Source organism: Acomys russatus, chromosome 2 (genome assembly GCF_903995435.1).
Source record: "Acomys russatus chromosome 2, mAcoRus1.1, whole genome shotgun sequence".
In the NCBI taxonomy this organism is placed as follows: Eukaryota; Metazoa; Chordata; class Mammalia; order Rodentia; family Muridae; genus Acomys; species Acomys russatus.
Window position 1 is genome coordinate 39831274 of NC_067138.1, and position 24477 is coordinate 39855750.

A 24477-nucleotide genomic window follows, 5' to 3' on the forward strand; every position below is an offset into this window, starting at 1 on the left:
AGAGCAAGAGGCGGGAGCTAGAAAAAGGGAGGCAGGAGGAGGCGTGGCCCGGCCGGGGGCCGGCGGGATAAATACTGAGAACTGGGTGCGGGGTGCGGAGAACTCCGGAGGACGCCCGAACGGAGCAGCACCGCGGACAGCGCCCGGCCGCGCCGCGCCCAGCTCAGCCTGCGCAGCCCTCTCGCCCCGAGGTTCGCGCTCAGCGCTCTCTGATACTTGCCGCTGCACCATGGCAGAATCCCACCTGCAGTCATCCCTGATCACAGCCTCACAGTTTTTCGAGATCTGGCTTCATTTCGACGCTGACGGTGATTATTTTCTCTTTTAACCCTTTCAAGACCCGTACCCTTTCCTTCCTGCCCTTTCTCTCCATTGAGACTGTTCATCTCAACCATCCTTTTCTGATGTTTTGTTTTGTTTTGTTTTGTTCTTCATCCTGCCTAATTTTGGCTTCCCCCTGGCTATCGACCCATCATCCTGGAAGTTTGCAATGCTAGTATGGCATCCCCACGCTGAAAGCGGTTTCCTTTCTAGGAACGGTTAATGGTAGGACAGAAGGAAAGATTCGGAAACCCTGTCTCCCAAAAGTTTCAAAGACTGTCCCCAGCACCCCCACTCTCCTTTGCCCTCGGTGCTGTTGAAGTTCGACACCGGGAAAGGAGAGCGCAGCATAACCTGTACCCGCTGCTGATTAATCGGTGCTCAGGCGACACAGCCTCCCAGGACGGCTGTCCTAGAAAGAACAGAGAAGAAACTTAGAAAGAGACATCTGACACCTGGGTGCCTCTTTGTCTTTGCAGGTAGTGGTTACCTGGAAGGAAAGGAGCTACAGAACTTGATCCAGGAGCTTCTGCAGGCGCGAAAGAAGGCTGGATTGGTAGGCTTGGGTTTCTGCAGGACCCTTCAACCCTAAAACATACCTATTCTTACGTTTCATAAAAGAGATTTCATGGGCGAAAGTAAAAGCTTACTTACTAAGAAAGGCGAGAAAGAACGTCTTTCCAAATGGTCAGGAGGGAAATGGGGGGGGGGGCGGCTAAAGTTAAATAGGACATATATATTCTATACGTGTCCTTTCCATAGTAGGCCTTAAAAGGAAACGTCGATGCGTGAGCCCCATCAGCAAACCCCCACCTCTACCACTGAGCTGGCTGGGTGATTCCTAACTTCTCTTTTCCAGACAATAAGGTAGGGGTAGAAATACATTTCTGCCCCTTGGTGGCCAGGAACAGATCTGCAGATTGTCATGCCAATTTTTGCTGCGATGTCAGTGTAGCTGGGGGGATGGGGGATGAGAAAGCAGCTTGCCTTCATAGCCCTGAGAAAAGGTGACCAACTTGTAACATAAGAGTGAGTGAAAATTTAGCAATAAACGCTTTTGTTTTTTTTTTGTTTTTTTTTTTTTTTTTTTTTTTTTTTTTTTTGTTGGAGAGAAACCCAAAAGTTAAGAAAGCAATAAAAAAAAAGCATTTTAAGAATTTCACATATTGTACAAAGAAAAAATTCTGATGAGAAACTAGTAGTGATGATTGTTAAATAAGCTATGGGTTTTGACTTTACCCTTTGGTTAAATAAATCATAATTATTGGTTATAAATTAGTTCCTTTGGGCCAAATTTATTTGTTGGGAAATGATGACGGCAAATAAAATGTACCCAGCCAGGTTTTAAACATATGAGATGTTTGTATAAAGAATAGGTTGTCACTTTTACAGATTTGATGGTATTTACATGAGACCGCCTTTCAGAAAGCAATGTTAGATTTGGAGTAGTTAAATATTAATGGTCTTTGGTGTTGTGGGCTACCATTACAAAAAATATATTTACATAAAGGTGATATACATACCGTCCCTAGATATTACATAGCATGCCACCATTTCTAGCGCTGTGAGAGAGAGAGAGAGAGAGAGAGAGAGAGAGAGAGAGAGATGTATTAATAGGGCCAGGTTTTTTTGGTTTTGCTGTTGTTCTATGGTGAAATTGTATAGTAGGTATCCCTACATAGCATATTAAAAAGAATCCCATAGGGCTATAAATACACTCTGATGTATTACAGACAGACTATCAAGTTTCTAAAACCATGCCAAACCAGATCGTGCTCTAGGGATTCTTTTACCCAGATTTAATATAGTGTAATCTAAAAGTGCAATAGAATGAGCTCAAATAAAAATGTCTTCTATGGACTTTGCCCTCTTTTCCCGTTACGCATTAGCATGCAAACAAATTTGTGTAATACTATCACTACAGTTCTATGGATCTTTAGCTAATAAGACAAAAGGAATTTTCTTCCTCACTTAAAATATATTAAATGTATGCAGAAAGTCTTGTTTTACATAGAAATTGTAATTACAAGCTTGAGTTGTGCCTCTAGCAGCTAGATGATCATATTTTAATCTTCCAGAAGCAACTTTAATATGGGAATTTAGTTCCATTCTATAAATACAAATATTCATGAGATCTGTATTTTTCAGAGCTTTTTTCTCTTCTCATTTTAATACTTTTATTTTTCTGTTTTTTAAAAAAAAAAAAGCTCAGATGAAAGTTACAGAGTTTAGAGCTTCCTTTTTCTGCTGTGTAGAACCTAAATTTGGTCCATAAGAAGCTCTAATTTGATTACAATTTGATAAAACTAATCTTTCACACAGCATGCAGTCATATAAAATTGCTTAGTACCTTGATACCTGAGTATTTTTCCTGTATTACATAATAGGCTTTGGTTGGATAACTACAAATCTAAATTAAGATCTAGATTAAGAATTCATATATAGTAGATACATTTCATTTAAACTGGTGATCTACAGCCATAAACCTACTTTTATGTTTTTTTTTTTTCTCTTTAAAAAACACACACGCTGACCTGGTAAACTAGACTTCTTCTCCTTTCTTGACTTAGAAGAACAGGGAGAAATGTTTATTTGGCTTATCACATTAATAATGTTAAATTTTTCACATTTTCACCAAATGAATATGATAGCCCAGTAAACTACTTCCAAACACAGTACTCCTCTGCACAAAACAATGTCTCATTAGTACATTTATCCTCATCTTTGTAAGTCTACAGTTGATGATGATGATGATGATTGCATGTCCCTCATCATTTAAAACACAGATTGCAGCACAGTTACTACCCAGAAACTTCCCAAGGCAAATATCAAGTCTTCTACTTGAACTAGCAATATTACATAATTTTAATATTTAAAAATGAAGACTTTTCTGTTCACTTAGAGATACGTGTGATAACCCTAGGACTGGTACTCCCATGCTTGACACTGTTGAGCTATACACTTTCATTTTCTTATCATTGTTCCTGTAACAAAATTTAACAACTGCAGATTGAAAATTACCCATAGTGAAAAGGCTGTTTTAGGACCTCAGTATAATTAAATTAATTTATGGTGCTTTCTTCATTAGTTCTACTACATATTTACAATAAGTTCAAAAGGGAAAGTGTTGACTGGAACATTAAGGCGTTAGAGTTTCAGTGTGGCCCTTACATTATATCGAAACAGCTATCTACCCCTACGTTAAACTTATGTGGTTGGCACTGCCGTCTTGTTCATTATGGTGAAAATCAAGACCTTAATTTGCTTTCCCAGGGAGGTAGAATAGGGTATTAATAAGAACTGACCTATTTTAAATAGACCAGCTCATGTAACAGAGATATTTTAAGTGGGCTTTGTTTGAGACCCACTTAAAATAGCTTAGAGTTCATAACTCTCTAGTATTTTAATAGGTAACATGACTATAAAAAGGAATTGGGGGTGAGGAAAGTCAAATCAAAAAATAACATTTACTTTGTCTTTCCAAAGCACTATTTATTATACAAATGCATGGGAAAATAATATCTTGAAGGAAATGGAAGCAAAGGAAACTTGGGAAATTGTTTCTCATGTTCCAAAGAGGCAGCAATCAGACACACTTAATCAGTGGCCTAAAATATGGTCTTCAGTATTGTCAGGGCCAGGTGAAAACGCAAATCTGTCAAGTCATTTTCTTCTCTCACACTTTTCTCCCAACATTTAATTTAATTTAATGAACATACACCTGCTTCTAGCCAGAAACATTTATTGTTTACAAACTGGACTACTCTTTTACACACCCATATTTTGCTTGCTGGAGCCAAATACCTACTCCTACCACCTATAGATAAGACGTTATGTTAAAATAAGGGAATGTTATAAGACAAAATAAAATAGCCTTCCACAAGGCAAACATTTTAAAAGTGTATTAACATCTACTCTATTTCATTTTTCTTTGCAGCAATTTATTAATAACCTTACAAGAACTTTTTTCACAAACAACTTACCTGATTGTTTATAATTTTAGGAGTTATCACCTGAGATGAAAACCTTTGTGGATCAGTATGGGCAGAGAGATGATGGGAAAATAGGAATTGTGGAGGTAAGGAACCTGTGCATTTGTCTGATTTAATGAATAAATGTCAACTTTGATATTTATCAGGTCATTTTCAGTCGAGCATAACTAAATGTCAGTAATGTAGCATCTTCTCTTTCAACACATTAAATTCAAAATGGTTGAAACTTAGTGTAATAGTATAAATGTGTATGTAAAAAATAAAAAATAGGAACAAATATTTTTTTAAATGCTAGAAACTTAAAAGAGTCTGAGCCCAGTATGGTGGCACATGCCTGTAATCTCAGTACTCAGAGAGGCCGAGGCAGGCAGATCTCTGTGAGTCTGGGGCCAGCCTGGTCTACAAATCGAGTCCTATAAAGATGTCATGGCAAAAACCTGCACCCTGGTGTCTGAAATTCTATTTCAGATTGAAAGATGGCCATAGCAAAGGCACAATAATTTTCCTACACTGAGTGAACACTTCACAGTCTAGTATATGTTACACACTGGAATCTCTACAAGTTAAAATGATGAGTGCCAGCTCCACATGGTGGTGCACGCCTATAACCCCAGCACTCAGGGAGGCAGAGGCAGGCAGATCTCTGTGAGTTCAAGGCCAGCCTGGTGTAGGACATGAACCCAGGACAGCCAAGAATATACCAAGAAACCCTGTCTTAAAAATTCCAAAAAAAAAAAAATTGAAAAGTGAGCATTAAATCATGCCTTTTGACAATGACTTTTCCTCTTAAAGAGATCTTATTATGCCTATAAATCAAGTAAAAGAAATCCATCCATCTATATTATACATCCATCTATACACTCAATTTGCAAAATAGTTACTGCTTCCCTTATTCCTACACTGATATCTCAGCTGGGTTTAGCTCAAGAACCCATTAAAAAATGGATAGACAGACCTAGGGGAGAGGAATAGGACGAAAGAGGGAGGGAGGGGGGAACAAAAAGATACAAGTGATGGGAAAGCAATTGAGATGTAATCTGAATAAATTACTTAAATAAAAAAAATTTTAAACGGATAGACCACTTTATCTAGAAGAATTAATAGGATCATATTTTGAAATATGACAAATCATAATTATGTTCATAAGACATTCCCAGGCTCTTTAGTTTTGAAGTGCAGCAGCCTTAAAAATTAGTTGTAATTTACTTCTGATTCTGAGACTTAACCTTGTTTTTAAAGAATAGATCTTATTAGGACACGTAAAGGACCAGTGTGAAATATACATATTTTTAAACACCTACTACAAATAGAGTGAATGGAGGACATACTATTATTATCTGTGTAATTAAGATTTCTCCCTGGAGCATACACTTTCCCCTTTTGCCACTGTGCAACTCATTACTGTATGAATAGATAGTAGTTACTGAACTTACAGTTGGTACAGAGGCCAACTAATCAAGACAAGAATAATAAAATTATGTTTCTTAACATAAAAGAAATGAAATAAATAATTACTCAAAACTACCTTGAAAATCCATTATCAGTTATTTTCTAAACTGGCTTTTTCATAGTTTGGACTGCTTTATAATTCTAAGTGAAGGACAATTACTATCTTGTATTTAGCAATTTTACCTTGAACACTCCGGTGGACTCAGCTATTTACTATGTCACTTATTTGGTAATATGGAGTTATGTAATGGAAACAACAAAAAGGTTGTTCACAAGGCGTTGAATTTTTAAGTAGGTTAAGTTAGTTGATCCAGGTTATGCTCTTTGAGATAGAATCTAGACATTCTGGACTTCTCATTTGAACTTTAATGTCAATGAGAAGCTAGCAACCATGTTGTCTTAAGATGTGGTGAAACACAAGTTTAAGGTGAGAAGCATTAGAGGGAAGGAAAGGGTTTCTTTGTGAGTAAAGAGACATGAAAGTAAAAGAAGATGGAATAGAGATAGAATAGCAAACCTGCCAAACAGCATAGTCTAGTGACACTGTGCACTGTAGAGTGGTGAGGCCTCGCCACAGTTACTAGCCAAGACTTTGGAGACAATAGCTGAAAGAAATTCTCTAAAGAGAAGAGAGCTTTAAAATGGAAGAACAAGAAGAAGACTGCTGTGGTGGTTCATAACGTATGTCCGCAGTAGCTAATTAAGAGCTAAGAAAAGATAAGACCTGATACATCCCTGGGAACAGAAGTAAAATGGAACAGGAAACATGCAGAAAAAAGGAGACTATGGGGATGTGCAAACTCACAGTTCACCTTCTGGTTTCACCAGAAAGTTGTGCTAAATGAAGTTCATCCTGTGTCCAATTTGATATGCACTATTACTTGCTTGGAAGTCCTGCATATAATGAAGCACTCCAATATAAAAAGCCTAGTTAGCTGTTTAAACACACACACACACACACACACACACACACACACACACACACACACACACACACACACACACACAAAAAGAAAAAAGAAAAAAAAAAACAAATTTCCCAAATATACTATAATCACCCTCCTCCTAGCAGGTACGCTATGTCTTAGTGTTCAAAGAAGGGGTTGAACTAGCTTGTATGTAATGCTCACTTAATTCAGACTCCAGAACTCATTGAAGCCTAATCAAAGTACACTAACATGCATGCAGTATCCTGCTTCCCTGGGGGAACCCCTCAATAGAATTTTTAAAAAGACAAGCATGCTGTTTAATTTTCAAAGTTCTGACCTGATACAGTAGACTTACACTTTCCATAACATGCATTTTTACCTAAACACAGTAAAAAGATGGTTCGGTAATAACAGGATTGTTAGTATAAATTCAAAAGAGGAGCACTGAAAATCTGAAATAATTTAATGAATGCCGTGGCAGTCAGAAACATTCTAAATTTATTCAGATGAATATAGTTCTGTTGTAAAGAAGGTCCATTAAAATAATTAAGTAGGAAGACTGAATGATTTAGCAGGTCATGGAATTCTTTTCTCTAGGTCTCACATGAAGTGCACATAGATATTTCCGTTTGCTAGATGTCAAATCTTTAAGCTTTCCCGGTGTTCCCTTGGGCAGTGTGTGGGATCCTATCAATCTCTCTAGACTTAGTGTTTCTATCTGTCCAGGCCACTGCATACACTGAAAAAACTGGATCTAAAAGTTATTTTAACCTAAAAACTATAACAGCCATTGAAGAGAAGTAGATACTTCTCCAGCCCTTTCGTCCTCTTTTCCAAGGTAGGATTGAAGTGTGCACACTTAGGCAAGGGGAAAGCTATTTTTCTTGTCGACTTATCTACTTTAGACTTGGGGAAACTGATGAATGGTAAAATCAGGAATGAAAACTTGTTCTGTGTGGACTTTTGAAAGTGATTTATTAGAAGCACTTTTTGTATGTTTAAAGGTACTGGTGGTGGGGGATAAATGTCTCAAAAATAAAAAATGTTAGGACATCTGACTTCAGAACTGCTTCAAACTACAAGTTATGTAAAAATAGCCTCGGAACATCTGTTTCCTGGACTATGGGCAAGTATGACTATACACTAACTTTATATGTCTGCTACGAGCCCTGCATCACATGAGATAATTCATGTCAAACAAACAGAAGGATGTAAAAGCCTAGGATGCACATTTGGCATTACCAAATACAGAAATGCCTACTCTATTGTTCCAAATGCCAAAACTTCTTTCTCCTTCTCACATAATTTATTAAATTCAAGTTATTAAACTCAAATCCTTTTAAGTTCATGACTATTTACCTTCCACATTCCCTGGATTCACTCTTCATTGGTGGGAAAGACGCTCTTGGCTTCTCAAATGTGAAAGCGAATCTTTGTTTAGTGTGCTCAGGAAGGGCGATGTGTTCCATAGCTGCCTTTAAACATGATGAGTTCTGCTTTTGTGCATGAGGATGTGCCGGTCTCGGTGCTTTGTCTCTCTATGAGGTCACCCTCACTGGTACTCCTCCAACATGGTGCATTTTGCTTTATTTTTACACCTATGTCTTGCTTAGAAATTGTTAGGGAAAAGGGGTTTTGAAATCATCTGTCTTCCTTTAAGAGTCCTAGTAGGGCTGACTATGAATCACCAGCAATCAATATGGTGGCCTAGAATTCAGCAGCCACACAAGTCATGGCTAGGATTTCAACCTTCTCTAAAGGCTAATGCAGGAACTCCATATTATGCTAGGGAATGGAGGGAGATGGCAAAGAGTGCAAGTGGAAATCCTGTTAGGGCTGAGTCCCCCGGAAGCATAGCTGAGAGGAAACGGTACAAAGGGGACCACCAGGAAGTGTGTGGGCATCATTTCCTACAGAAGCAGAGCAAAGACAGCAGGCCTGGATCCTGAGGGATGCTGGCCCCTCACAAAGCTTTAATGGAGATTTCCTCTATAATGAGCTCTGAAGTGGGGGGTTGAATAAGAGGGTAGGGCTTTTACACTGCTGTATGGACTAACCATGAGATACAGGCTCCTTGGAACTTCAGATATCTTCAGCCCAGACACTTCCTAAATGGAACAGCTGAGCACACAGTAATACTCCTGAACAAGAAACAGATCAGGGCAGCATCTACCAATATCCACATCAACCCCTATCCACATCCTAGTAATAAATTGAATTCTATTCAAGAAAACTTTACTTCCATGTGTTTACACTTGGCTCTAGACAAAGTTACCATTATTCATTGCATCAGTGAAATATTTATTGATGCAGCTGCTAAGCAAAGAATCAGTAGAGAAAACATAGCTGATACCGTCAAGAAGATGCAGGCAACTAGAAAGAAGTTTGTTTCTACACCTTCAGTGTCGAGAGACTAATTCTATAAGTAACAAATTAAGAGATTTCATCTGTATGTATTCCATCTGTCTTGCCTTCCGTCCATCCCCCTGATTCATCCCACTTTTTTATATAACTAACACTAAAGGTAGGGGAGTCCATAGAGGAAAAGCAGATAGCCCAGTAACTAATGAATCTCCAACAGTCTTGAAACCCTGCAAGGACTGGGGACTTCTGTGGACATGGTGACATTAAAAATCAGAGAATAGTCATAGGGGAGGGGAATAAGGGGGAAATGGGAGGGGGGAGGAATGAGAGGATACAAGGGATGGGATAACAATTGAGATGCAATGCAAATAAATTAATAAAATATATTTTTTAAAAATCAGAGAATAAAGCAACCCTACCTAGCATCTGCTGTGGACCTTTGGCACATCCTTGGCCTTGTGCTACAGATCTCCATGGCCATGTCTAAAATTTGAATAATGACCTGTACATATTAACAAAAGGATCAACAGAAAACACAGGACCATGACATTGTAGAATTCACCTTGAAAGGGAAGTCTTTCTATTCACCCAGGCACATTTCACCCATACACACCCTCTGCTTTTTAAATGGCTATTTTGTCTTACAACAATATGAGTAAAATAGTACTATAATGAGTAACAGTAACAGTTTAATGAGATTTTTAAAAGAATGTTTTGCATATAGAGACAGTATTTTTATAATTAAGGTCAGAGCAGCATGCACACACACACAAAAATGCATCTACACTATACATAAAGAACAGCAGGTGTGGTGGCACATGCCTTTAATCACAGCACTCTAGAGGCAGAGGCAAGTAGATCTCTGAGTTTGAGGTCAGCCTGGTCTACAGAATGAATCCTGGGACAGCCAGCTGCACAAAGAAATCTTGTCCAGAAAACCAAAAAGCAGAAGGAGGTAAGAGAAAAAATAAGCAGGAGGAGACTATGACTCTATGTATATTTGACATTCTAGAAGTCTCTCTCTCTCTCTCTCTCTCTCTCTCTCTCTCTCTCTCTCTCTGTCTCTCTGTCTCTGCTCTCTCCTCTCTCTGTCTCTCTCTGTCTCTATCTCTTCTCTCTCTGTCGTCTGTCTCTCTCTCTCTCTCTCTCTCTCTCTCTCTCTCTCTCTCTCCTCTCTGTCTTCGCTGTCTCGTCTTCTCCTCTCTGCTCTCCTCTGTCTCTCCTCTTTTCTGTCTCTCTCTCTCTCTCTGTCTGTCTGTCTCTCTCTCTCTCTCTCTCTCTCTCTCTCTCTCTCTCTCTCTCTCTCTCTCTTTCTCTTGGTTTTTTGGTTTTTCCAGACAGGGTTTTTCTGTGTAGCCTTGGCTGTCCTAGACTCACTTTGTAGACCAGGCTGGCCTCGAGATTACAGTGATCTACCTGCCTCTGCCTCCTGAGTGCTTATCTTTATGTGAGTTACATAAACTTTACAAAACAAAAATGGGTACATTTCCCTAACCTTACATCTAATCATTGCTGACTAATATATTCTTTTACTTTTTCTATGTTTAAATGGTTGCTATACTTTTTAAGAGAAATCACTCACTATTTTTTAGTTTAAAGCAACATATAGTTTATAAAATTCAAGTAATACAGAAAATAATGTTAGTAAAGTTTGTTAACTCTATATCATGTCAGTGAAATATTTGTAATTAAAAAAACAAATCAAGAAAATCACAAGCATGGATGATAGGCACCTGGTATGCTGGGCTCCATTGACACTGGTGGGCATATGATGCAGACAAGAAACACTCTCTGAGCTTTTGAAATGGCCTGGTAAAGAACTGTTTAAAACATTAAAAGTTACATACCAATAAAGGAAGAGCTGAGACTGGCTATTTCCAGTTGCCTACATGAGTGCTTATGCTAATTACAGTAGTGACATAATAGGAAGAGAGTTCCAGCATAGCATAGAACTATTTGACATGTACACTTAGCATCAAGTTCTGTTGGTCAACTTGTCTTGTCACTGACCTATTTCCTCATTCTTTAAGACCTAAGATTTCTATTTTGTTACGTCTTTGTCCTCACTCCTCTCCTGACTGAATCTTTACTCCTTCCTTGTGTCCTTTGAAGTTCTAAAAGAAGCATTCTCCAGAGTGCTGTCAGCATTCTGTACCAGGGGGCGTGGTTGTTTTTCCTCTCTTTGAAGACCTTCTCTGTGCCTACAGTTCTCCCTCTCTCTTCTTCTTTTCCCCCTGAGCTTCCGTGGAGACCTGCTTTCTGGACCTAACTTATGCTTCTTTAATAATAGAAATCATTTATAGCAGCTTTCTATTAGTGGCCCAGATACTGATACAGAGGAAAGAAAATCTCAGAAGAAAGATGAGTTCTAGATTTCAGTGAGTGGAAAAAGCACAGCTTCTCATAGCCCTGGTAGCAATCACCAACAAATGCTTCCTTTGCATTCTAAGAGTGAAGGAGCAACCGACTCATCCTACAGCTGTAATCAAGGAGCATGCTGTGGACTTAGTTTATTAACAGTCATAAAGCTTATCTGAATTTCAGAGTCCACAAGTCACTAGGTCAGATCACTTAACCTGTCTCTCAGTGTTCTTAACTCAAAAATTCCATTTGTTTGTTGGTTTGTTTGGTTGGTTGGTTGGTTTTTGGTTTCTCAAGACAGAGTTTCTCTGTGTAGCCCTGACTGTCCTAGACTCACTTTGTAACCAGGCTGGCCTCAAACTCACAGAAATCTGCTTGCCTCTGCCTCCCCAAGTGCTGGGATTAAAGGCATGTTCCACCATGCCAGGCTTAAATTCGGGGTTTGAATTATATTGAACTGTATTATTTCTGAGGGGTAGAATTTTATGGGTAAAGAAGTCAACTATACAGGCAAGACTTGAATGTAGCACAAAAATACCTGAAAGAAGAATATAATATTAAATATTACTATATATAAATATAATATTATTTATTATGTGTATATATAATCACACAATACAGTGATAAATATAATTCTGGATGAAAATCTGATTTAACTTCTAAAATTACTGTCAAATCCCAAAGCCTCATTTTCATCCTTTAGATCTATTAGCATCTACCCACTCTAGTGGCCTTTGCTTCTACTTTAGGTATTTTCTGACTGGATCATGCTAAATATTCTAACAAGATTTGTTTATATTGTTTTAACCTTACTCTAACCCATATATATATAAACAGAATTATAATTTGAGCCATTTTTCAAAGATCTAAAAGCAAGATAATTTAAAGGATATATTACCCAACTGTAAGGAAGATGAGATTGCACATAACGTGAAAGGATGTTTTACATTAAACCTCAAACCTTAAAGAACCGGAAAAAAAAAAAGAGCCAAAAACATTGGAAAATTTTTAAATGGACACGAAAATATTTCATGTTTATGTTGATGACATCTTCTGATCTTAAGGTTAATTTCAAGCCCAGCTTCTTAAACTGGGAACAGTGACTCACATGGGATCACAAATAATTTGGTAACAGTGAAAGCTTTCTGAATGCACAAAAATCAAATGTTAATTCAAAATTAAAAGTGTAATGAATTCAAAGTGTTCCTGGCAGCACTTGCTTTGGTGCTAAGCACACATGTTCACCTGGCACAGCACAAGCATCTTGCCATGCAACACCAGCGAGCACTGCCTGGAACACCCCAACTAAGACTGCATTGGGTGCTGCGATTTGCAATCTTCTTACTGTACACGTGAAGTTTTTTTGCTCTTAAAGAAGCATAATAGTTTAATTATGGAAAACAAAGATTTTGAATATTTTCCTGCTGGCATTCCCCAGTATGCCTCAAATTATTATGTCTTTTTATTGTATTACAATGTTTGATTTTAAAGTGTTCTGTCAGAGTTGTTGAATTGAATTCCACAAAAATTTGGTCAATTAATCCTGGCTTCGGATTAGGACAGAATTTTCAACAGTTTCGCTAATGGTGCAAAAACATGGCTGTACCAATTTAAACCACATATTTGTGTGAAATAGTGTTTACATCAGTGACAATTTTATAGTACTTCAGGGAATTGTCACAGATAAATCAATTCTAAAGGACTGAAGATGTTCTGTGCTCTGAAGTATCAAACATCCAGCCAAAATTCAATCTTCATATAAAAACAATTTAATTTCATCTTTAATCGACTATAAAATTATATAAAAGAATTATTTTAAACTAAATTGTTATGGTTTATTATCCATAACTGCTTTGCTTGGATATTGATATTATACATGCCACGTAAAACTTTCTCAAGAGAAAAGAGGCTATGAGTGGGAGAGATTTAAGTGTCTCTGATGTAGACAGATTTAAAGTGTATGTACAAAGGGTAAGGGCTCATGTCTGTACTTCAGGGAATCCAGCCACGTTAGAAATTAGTCAAATGTAGCATGTGAAGATCCATTCTTTAATGATGAAGAGTCAGTAAGTCCAATAGCATGTATATTGAGCCTGGGACATTCATTTCTCCTTCACCTCCTTTTTCTAGAGATGAAGGTACCAAGGGCCAGTGCAGCGAGGGAAGTGGCCGGGGACCACAGCTCATTAGCAACAGAGCCAGAAATAGAAGGCACATCAGCAGTGCAGCCATCAATCCAGCTCCCTCCTTCTCCATATGCAATAGATTATACTGTTCTTAAAATGCCATCTGTGGCTCTTTATTCCTCAAGAGAGAGAGAGAGAAAGAGAGGAAGGGAGAGGAATGAAGAAAGAAGGGGGAGGGAGGGAGGGAGGAAGGGAGGAAGGGAGAGGGAGAGAGAAGCATTGAAACTATGGAATGAGATCTAAGAGAAAATGTCAAAGAGTCGTGCAGTGAACATCAAAAGTTAACCTAAGCCCTCAATTCAAGCAGTGGATGTCCTCTCGGCAGAGATGACAGTTTAAGCGCGTTCCCTGTTACTACCCAGTCTCCTGTGTTTATGATGCTGTGTCTTTTTACCTCTTTCTACTCTTTTACAGTTGCCTTTGGTCCATCTCTGTAGCGTCTCTCTCCAAAATTAAAAATGTATATTATTTTTTTCCTTCCTTTCGCCTATATGCATAGTCCTCACAATTTCTTATTGCACGTGAAATTTACAGCCATGTTGTGGGCTAACCCTGTGCACTCCAAAAGAACCGAGATGTGATCAGTGCCATAGAGCTTGTGCAACATGCATCTGCATGTATGTGCAGCAGATGAAACGTGGTCCACTACAGCCATCATTTCTGCTAGGCAGCCGGGCCCTCAGAGGCATACGTTTTGGAATGCACCTCGATACTCTGCGGAAGCAAAGTACCGGAAAGGGAAAGGGAACTGTGTGTGTTCTCGCCTACCCTATTAGTCAGTTGATGTTTATGTGCTCCTATTTTCTCGGTTGATGCAGCTGCTCACAGAGCATGTTGAAGCAAAACTGAAGCAGCGGGTGATGGCATGGGCTTCTTTCCAGGCTCCTCATCTCTGGTTTTCCATCTTTTCCAGTTGGCTCATGTCTTGCCCACAGAAGAGAATTTCCTGCTGCTCTTTCGATGCCAGCAACTGAAGTCTTGTGAGGAGTTCATGAAGGTAAAAAATCATCCTCCCTTTAAGAAAAGTGCTGGAAGTGAGGAAACTATTGGATTGTTTTATTGATTCGTTTATGTAAACATGCTTTCTGCCCCCCCCCCCAATGTCTTGCAGACTTGGAGGAAGTATGATACTGACCACAGTGGCTTCATAGAAACCGAGGAACTGAAGGTGAGTGAGTCAGAGCTGAGGCTAAGCACGCTCCTTCGAGGTGCAGCCATGAACTGCTGAGGGATTCGTAGCTTTTTAAAAAAAAAAAAAAAAAAAAACCTCCCACCAAAGAAACTTATGTTGAGCAGTGCCACATTTGCACCCACTCTTCACATCATTAATGAAGCAAACACCAGATCGGAAGACAGACTTCAAGTGCTTCTGGAGTTTTTGCTCATCTGTGCAGGAAATTAGCATTTTCTGTGGTGTACCTAAGTTGTTACATAAGGTAAATGGGTAATAGTCATGCACACACAGAGACAGACAGATGTAGCTAACTATGCCAACTAAGTAGGCTACCACTCTTGGTTGAAATTTTAAATTTTATTTTATAAATTGAACACCTAAATAGATTTCTCATTTAAAAAACAAAAAAAATGACAGATATGTGCTGTACCTTATGCATATTTATGTCATCTCTGCATATATTATATGAGATAAGCATTACCCTGGTGAACAAAAGCCTGCAAAAAAAGTTAAGAGACCTATTGAAGGCTTCACAGAAATAAGACACAGGGATGTAATGTTTAATCTAATTCCTAGACTTACCCACTTCGAAGACCTTAGATACAGCATATAACCTGCTGCCCCTCAACAAACATAAATTATACAAAGTGTGGAAAACTAGATTTTGAAAATAAATCTATCAGCTTATATTTCACAAACATGATGAAGAGGTCTTGTGGGAGACGGATATAAGGAAAAAAAATCTGAATCAAGTATAGCCTCGGGACAAGTCTCCGTGTGATTCTTCTACTTTTCACGTTTAAAGCAGGGCTAATGATGATACCATGGTGTCAGATGTACTATGGAGTCCAAGTAAGATGGTGCACACTGTCCTGTGAAACACAAAGCCTAACAAATGACATGGCCCTCAATTCAGGAGTGGGAGCAAATCTTCCAGTTCGTTTCCTCCAGTCATCCAGAAGACTTGTTGGTCAGAAAAGCCCTGTTTCCTCTAACCTCAGAATGCAGAATGAATAAAGGGAAGCTAGTGAGATGGCTCGGCGGGTTAAGGCGCCCACTAACAAGTCTGACAACTTGAGTTTGATTTCCTGGGCCCCACATGGTAGAAGGAGAATTATTCTCTGAAATGTGCATATGTGCCGTAGCATCTATGTACCCTCACACAGATACATACACATACACACAAAATAGTCTTTTTAATTTTTAAAGGGAAACTATCTAGTATGTGTTGGAGTACCTGAATATGTGCCTTCTGTGTCACAGACATAGTACTGCATTTGAAATGTATCTCTGCATTTATTCTTCAGAAAATTTGCAAGGCAGTGTCCTATGACTCCCAATACATGCAGAGACAGAAGTTCACCATGGCTGGGGGATTTCTCAGAATTACACAGCTGCCTAGGAAGAGAACCTAGGCTTGGCCCTAGAGTGTCTGCTAATGTCAGTGAGATGCTTCATGCCTCACACTTCCCTCACTGTGAGCTGCTGCTCCTGCCGCTGCTCTGTGAGGAGATGGGGGCATCGTTTTCCTAATCATGCCTCAAAGGGTAGAAATTTAGAGATTGGACTTGCCCATTTGTACCACTGTGAGGCTGATGTAACAGACTCAACTGCAGCCTCTTCAAAGTAGCAACACTTTTCATATAAAGCTCCTGAAAACAACGTCTTTTAGACACACCACCCCGCAACTAGATTCCACAAAGTGACAGGGAAGCTATTATGGTTTTATTCTTTTAGACTAAAAGATTTATTTTTAAAAAAATCATTGCAGTACATGATGAAAACCTTAGCTCATTTCAATACTGACCTCTAAATATTCTCAACGTCTCTTTCTTTGTTCTAAATTTTATTCTCCAAAAGGAAACTCTAAAGAGAAGTCCTTCTCCCTGGAGAATTTTAAGGATACTTTGGCATTCTTTTTTAATGGATTCTTCAAGAAAGCTAATTTTAAGGAAAGAAAGCTAATTTTAAGATCCATAATAGAGTAAAAAATTCACTTCTTCTCAGACATGACTTTGAATCCTAGTGTCCCAGGTTTCTCCAAGGCTATTTTTGTGACCACCATTTCGGTGTCTGATGAGGCTTTTTAACCCAATTAATCTCTGACAAAAAATAAAACCTCAGAAGGCTCAAAAATAAAACTCACCCCCACCAGATAACTTTGAATTTTATATGCTTCACTTTGGACCTGAAGCAGAATGTTCAAAGGGAAAAATAAATGTATCAGACCAAGAAACAGCCTTTCCTTGAAAAAAGTGGAATCAATCCCGCAAAGTTTGTTCTCCTTAATGAAGAAGATGGAGAACTGTCAAAATACCAAAGAGCCACAGCCCTCCAGGACTCTCTGGGCTCACGTCTGCTCAGTTTCCATAGCTGCATTAATTCATTTTCTGAGGAAACGAAATCGTTGCAAATGAACATCAGCGGAGAAAATGAAAGGCTATTACATCCCTTCAAATTCACACTGACATTTATGTGGCAAACCTTTGTAAAGCTTTTATTTAATTCTTACCTCTGTAAAACAAAAATTAATCGTGCTCCCAAGTTCCAACTGTTGAGTTAATAATCATCATTTTCACCCTTCCCACATTAATCTTTGTTTAAACATGATTCATATGTCCCTCAATAATTTGATGTTAGCAACTGTTGTAGTTTGCAGAGTTAGAAGAAGCATTTGAACAAAGATTCTGTCGATCCTGTGATGCCTAAAAACTAACCACCACGCCATCTGGAGGATGGACTTCTCCTTATCTGCAAACTAATAGGAAAATATGTCCAGAGGTGTGGCAGGAAACACATTTTAAATTGGAAGCACATTTCCACCCAGCTTGCTGATCATTTTTTTCACACACGTTAGAGAGGTACAGGGAAGGGGCACTCACACAAATACAGGTGAAAAGAAGCATCCACTGGGCTGGTGTATTAAATTTTAATTCAAATCTGTTTACGTTACACAGTCCACTTCCTCCTTTAACTGCTATCATAAGAGTGCAACACAACTCCGACTGTCACAAACTGGGTGTTAATTAAGATCCAGGTCCTCTGCCTGTCCCAGGTAGTTTCATCTTGAGGTGCCACAGGACCACCTGACTTCTAAAGTCCTCTCCTCACCTGGTTCTGCTGTAGAGGTTTTCTTTGCATTCATCCAGGTATATTCTGTTGCAAACTGCATATTTTCAATGACATAAAATTTTCTGAATGCTCTTTTTCTCAACAGAACTTTCTAAAGGACCTACTAGAGAAAGCAAATAAGACCGTGGATGATACAAAACTAGCCGAGTACACAGACCTCATGGTAAGACTAAACTGGAAAAGGTTTAGCCAAGAACCCGTTAAACATGTTGCCTGTGATTTTGCTGCACCCCAAGGCTACCTAGGATGGAATAAATAAACCACAGCTTGCATATGACACAGCCACAGATGAGCATTTCTGATAAACCCTCATCACATTTGCCTCGCAGATGACTTTTCTTTAAAAGCCAGGGTAATTGTATCACTACTCTATATAGCTTATACATGTTATGTTTATACATAGAGTTTATGTGACAGCACCTTTTCCTCATAGAAATTCTGAACTTGTTTCTTATCATAGTTTAGAAAAGCAGGCTATTCTAGAGTTCATGAAGTGCTATTAGTTACTTTATTCATTAAATTACCTAAAGTGAGTTTTTTCCTTTGATTTTTATTATTTTGCACATTGTATCAATGACATAAATGAGATGATTCAAACTTTAAACCTGACGTTCTGATAATCATATAAACAAATATTGCTATAGGACATGAATAATATAGGCACAAAACTTCTTTAAGTGAAGATGCCTAATGGAAATAAATTAACTAGGTTCTAGATAAAATAAACATTCATGAAGTTACTTGTCTCAAGTAGGTGGTTTACTCACATTAGCTCATAGGGTCAGCATTTGCAAACAATATATGTTTTCTCTATAAGCTGTAAAGCTATTATGAATTCTTATCCCGTGGATTAGGTAAATCAGGCATAAAGTATTCCCTCTACACTATGTTAGATTTTGAGGAGCAACCTTCTAGAGGTTTCTGATCCCTTCAGTGACACTGAGGCTTCCCTTCAGTCTTCTAATTCATCAATACAGGTCCATCCGCTGCTGCAGCAGCACACGAGTGGAGTCATCCTTGCTCTGTCATGAAGGCAAGACCTTCCTTTGGGAGGGGGCAAATAACCTACATTTATCCGTTTTCTAGTTTGTCTCAATCTTAAGGGAGTCTATTTAAAGTCGCCTTTCCATGTAGGAATTTGAAGCCGCCTTTCAAAACTGACTCGGATGGGAGCTTCCCCTGTTGGACTGGCCCAGTAGGTCTGATTAAATGTCATAAACCAGTTCCAATCCAGGAAGCAATTAATCAGGAACTAATTAAAATTTAAATATATAAGTGAGGAAACATTTCCCTATGGGCACTAAACTCTGTGATCTAGTTGTGCAGTCTCTTGGTAGACAGTACAACAATATTAGAATTTATCGTCAATGGATTGTAAAATACTGTGTCAGTACAGAACTCTGAAGAAAAAAAAAAAAAAAGACGTGCTTCCAAAAAAGAATTCTAAGACCATCTCAAACCTTCTTTTTCCTTAGGAATGACCTCTCTAAACCTCTATGCACTGTATTTACCATAGGATTTTTTTCTCACATATATAAAAAATGTTACATTTGGCATATCAGCATTAGCGTTACTTTCATCATGGCAATATTTACTGATGTTTTTAATGTGAATGCTTCCTAAATGAGTATATGTATTTGTGTCTGAGTGCATCTCAGTATGTGGTACATAAGTACAATAGTGAGTTAGGAAGTATTGTCAGGTTTCTAGTACCCAGTGGAAATTTACGTAATTTGAAAGTTTTCAAAATAACTTAGTCTTGTTAGCTACTTACTGCTTTTGTTGAATTTTGGGCTTAAAAAAAAAAAAAAAAAAAAAAAAAACAGGCTGGGGATGCAGCTCAGTATTAGAGCACTTGCATTGCAGGCACTCAAGATGTTTGCAGTTTGAATGTTTGTCTCCTCCATTCAATAACTCCTGACTCAATGGTCCAAACAATGATAATGTCTTTCAGCTGAAACTATTTGATTCTAATAACGATGGGAAGCTGGAACTGACAGAGATGGCCAGGTAAGCTTCCGACTGGTACAGGTGCCACTAGAATAAACCGGACATCCTCTGCCATTCCAACCTATTGACATAATGTTTTTCTCTCAAAAGGTTACTACCAGTGCAAGAAAATTTCCTTCTGAAATTCCAGGTAGTTGACTTTTCTCTACAGTAAATAATGTTTCCCAGAAAAAGTCAATAGGTAGGAGATGCGTCATGAGATGCAAGCTGAAATGCACATCCTGTTTTAACTGAAGCCCTCTGCTGTCTCCTAGGGAGTCAAAATGTGCGGGAAAGAGTTCAACAAGGCCTTTGAGTTATATGACCAGGTAAATGTATTTTTTCCTTTTTAAAAAATCTTATGGATGGCACATGCCCATAATCCCAGCACTCAAGGAGGCAGAGGCAGGCAGATCTCTGTGAGTTTGAGGCTAGCCTGTCTACAAAGCGAGTCCAAGACAGCCCAGGCCACACAAGGCTAAAACTCTGTCTCAGAAAAAAAAATGTCATGAAAATAATTTAACATGAAATCTATCCTCTTGTGATTTTAAGTATAAAATATAATATTAATTAACTATGGAAGCAAGGCAGCATAGCAGTTTTTTAGAACTGATTTACCTTACACAATTGAGACTTCACAAGTTTCACTATTTTACTAACGTTGCATAAGTGGATCATTAACTACCCTTCTCTGACAAGCTTATTTCACCTTGCAAAATCTCAAGGCTTGGCTATATTTTAATATGTTACATATACAGTATTAATGATCTCTTCATTTATTTACTCATCAATAGACATTAGATTGTCCCCATATCTTAGCTATTGTGAAAATACTGCAATGAGCATAGAATGTTAAAATCTCTTCGAGACCCTGTTCTTTTGGGTAAAAAAACAGAATTGTAATGTTTTATATTATGTTAGTTCATAAGCAAAGCAAAACACATGCCGTGTACACTGCTTTGGTGTGCCATCTAACTATCTTACTGTAACATTATGATTTTCCATTAACGGTGCACAAATGCTTCCAATTTTTCATATCCTCACAACACGTATTTCCTTTGCTTGTATGGAGTCGCCATTCTTGCCTCTGTGAATTGATGCCTCGTTTGTTTTCATTTGCGTTTCTGTGATGACCTGTAATGTTGATCATCTTTTCATAAACTGATTAGCCATTTACATCTTCTTTCTAGAAGTACTTATTCACATTTTAGACCATTTTTAAATCAGATTAGTTTTATGTCAGTGAGTGGTTTTTATTCATTATGCATTTTAATATTACATTCCCTTTAGGTAAGGAATTAGTGCAAATATCTTCTCTTATCTTTAGGCTGCCTTTCACTCTGGATGTTTCTTAGCAGCTTCTATGCTGAGCTTCACTGTCTTCCTGTTGTCTGTGCTCTGACCTCATAACCCACAACTCACTCTTAAAACCTGTGTCATGAACATTTTTACCTATTTTATATGTTTATGTTGTCTGGTTTTGACACAAGGTCCCATGCTGGCTGGCATGGAACTCACTGTATTAAACCAGGCTGGCCTGGCCATTGCTTCTGCCTCCTAAGAGCTAAGATTTTAAAATGTGTATCACCATACTTGGTTCTAGGAGTTTTATGTCTTTGTGATTTAAATATTTGCATTGAGTTAATTTTGCTGAGATGAAAAACAGAGGTCCAGGGTTTATTTCCCCCTTTGCATGTGGATACACTGCTTTCCTGACACTTTTTCTTGAAGAGAATACTGTTGTCCTTGTACTCAGCCTCCTAGTGAAAGATCAGTTGGTTCTATGCATACGGACAAATTCCTGAGCTATTCTATTCTGTTCTTTTCTGCTCTATTCATCTATGTATCACTCTCTAAATAGTTACCATACTGTTTTAGTTACTGTAACTGAATACTATATTTTGAAATCACAAACTGTTGGTGTTTTTTTTTTTTTTTTCATATCTGTTTGTTTGTCTGTAGGAGGGGAAGCACAGCACAGACTCTTAGCCCCTGAACCATCTTACCAGCCTGACACTTCCATTTTCATCCTTTTTTTCCCTTCTAAACTACTTCAGCTTTGGGTCTTTTGTGGTTATGTGTGATTTTTAGTTGTATCTTTTCTTAAAATACCATTGGAGTTTGGAATGGGATTACACTGATCTTTAGAGTTAAATGGGGTGAACACTTTAACAGTATTAGGTTTTCCAGGCCATAAGCACAGGTGCTCCTCCACTGGCTGGTGTCTGGTTTCCTTCATCAGAGCGTTACAGCTGTCCATGTGCATGGGTTTTACTTCCATTCCTAAGTTTGCTCTTAAGCATTTATTCTACTGTTAACACTATTGAAAAATGGATTTTAATTTCTTTTCTTATAGTTTATTGTTAATGTATAGAAACAACTGGTTTTTAGAGGTAGAATTTTACATTTTATAACTTTACTAAATTTACTTATCAATGTCCACATGTTTTATCTTCAGAGTTTTCTATGTTTAAAAATTATATTATTATTTCTTTCTCAATTTTGTCTTGTCTACAATTTCACCCTTAAGGAGAACCTGGAACACACTCACCAAAAGAAAATAAAAGTCTTAAAGTAAAAGTTCACAGTTTTTAAAAAGCATGGGCAACTGACATTACCCAACCAAGTCGTTCATTCCGCAGAAATCTCACTATAGTGTATCTCATGTTGTGCATCCTTATTCAGATGCTAGCCTGAGGTATTCCGCTATGAGAATCGAATGTAGAACCTAAATCCTCTGAGCCACAAACTTGTCTGCAAATGGGAGACCATAATGATATTCTTTGGCAGAGCTGAATAGAAATTAAGCTAATGGAAAACAATCCACAGAAGTTTCCCACATTGGGAGAGAGAGAGAGACAGACAGACAGACAGACAGAGTGACAGAGAGGAAGAGAGTGAGAGAGGGGGGGCGAACCTCATGTGTGAGGAAAAGTTGGGTGTGAGTCCGGTAGGTCATGACTTTGGCTTCTAATTTCTCTATTCCTGGACCTAAACTCTATATAACTACTGCCTGCTGGTGTGACTTTAAGCAGCCACAGCTTCCCAAGCCATGCTGTTCTCCTTTGTCGTGGGAATATCCTTAGTTTTAATTTCTTAATTATCCCAACTTCTAACATAAAATGAAATATTAAATCTGAAAGTGCCTTGAGAATTTCAGTCTATTTCACAAACGTAAGGGCTCACCTATTCTGCACCTGTGGTAGATGTGGGTTAAGGGCACTATGCTAACCCAGAGGGCCGGGATCCTGCCAAGAGGGATGTTCTGAAGACTGCAGTTACCTCCAGTGTGTACTGTTTCATTTCTCCTCCCCCAGGATGGCAACGGCTACATAGACGAGAACGAGCTGGATGCTTTACTGAAAGATCTGTGTGAGAAGAACAAGCAGGTAATTCTGTTGTCCTGCCAGTTGCTTCCTAATCAGACTCTAGCAAGTGGCCCAGACACAACCACACATCTGCTGTATGAATCTACTCAAAGAATTTGCAGAGGACAGGAGCAGATTGTAATTCTTAACTCAAATTGAGTCTGGCACAAGTCAGTCAACTGTGACATACAGATCTGGTTTAGAAACAACCTAGTGATTATTCGCATGTATAAAAGATCCTTTCTTCATAGATTGAGATAACAAATAGTTTCTCAAGTTTTATCACTGGCCAGTGGTTAATTAATGCCCATATTTAATTGGATTACAATGCTATCTATGTCCTATACAGGAGTTGGATATTAACAATATTACTACATACAAGAAGAACATAATGGCCTTGTCGGATGGAGGGAAGCTGTACCGAACAGATCTTGCTCTTATTCTCTCTGCTGGGGACAACTAGAGTTGGTGGCCACAACCACTTGCTAGTGATACATTGTATCTAAAAACATAACTGTGCGCTTAAAAGAGTAGGCTGTATTTTCTTTTATATCTGTAAATTCTACTGCATATAGAGAATTATTCAGGATGTGTGGCACATTCTTTTCTGCTTGTTTCTATACTGTTTGTAATGTACAGTTTTTGTACCCATATAATTGAAAAGAAGAAAGTCCATGCTTAGGCCAGTCAGTAAAATCAATTTACAAAAATAAATCTAATATGGTTTTGCTTTCATAAGTATAGCTAAACACTTGGATTTCCCTAAAAATTCTACCAGGATTCATCTAAAAAAAGTCAAGTGTCAGATGTGTAAATGCACATCTGTCACTGAGCTTATGAAACAAACAAATTCATGACAAGCCAAGCATTTTTACTTTAGACTGCCCCACAAAATATTTCTATGCTATTTCCATATAGCAGAAGGGATGTGCTTCTGTGTCTGAAGCACCAAATATCAATAGTTAGTCCGTTAAGACTTTATTATAAAACAATCTCCCTAGAGATTTAGCTTACTGATCAGTGACATGTCTACTGCTTGAAGAGATACTATACTATTGACTCAAATTGGCTTGGTGACAAAGAAGGCAGCTGGATGGCACATACACCTGTCTGATTCTATGCCTATATTTCCAAGAAGTCTACTGTCAGAGAGTATGACCTTAGCCCATTTTCTAAATTATTTTCTTGTGTTCCAGATGACAATTATTCTAG

The 24477-nt window shown here is 38.3% G+C and overlaps 1 protein-coding gene across 1 annotated transcript; it reads left to right on the forward strand.

Annotated features, from left to right (window-relative positions):
• The first annotated feature begins 86 nt into the window (after window positions 1-86).
• Window positions 87-24142, forward strand: Calb1 (calbindin 1). The gene is made up of 11 exons (XM_051160570.1): window positions 87-308; window positions 801-877; window positions 4325-4399; window positions 14516-14599; window positions 14714-14770; window positions 17994-18071; window positions 19863-19918; window positions 20009-20048; window positions 20173-20226; window positions 23215-23286; window positions 23615-24142. Exons 1-11 carry the CDS (start codon window positions 230-232, stop codon window positions 23726-23728), a joined length of 786 nt encoding a protein of 261 aa, XP_051016527.1. The 5' UTR covers window positions 87-229; the 3' UTR covers window positions 23729-24142.
• The last annotated feature ends 335 nt before the right edge of the window (window positions 24143-24477 follow it).

Excerpts from the sequence above, each read along its gene's own strand:
- Calb1 (XM_051160570.1), top strand. The coding sequence starts at position 230 with ATGGCAGAATCCCACCTGCAGTCATCCCTGATCACAGCCTCACAGTTT. Across the intron at positions 18,072-19,862 it reads CCGAGTACACAGACCTCATG|CTGAAACTATTTGATTCTAA; the intron begins GTAAGACTAAAC and ends AATGTCTTTCAG. Across the intron at positions 20,227-23,214 it reads CCTTTGAGTTATATGACCAG|GATGGCAACGGCTACATAGA; the intron begins GTAAATGTATTT and ends CTCCTCCCCCAG.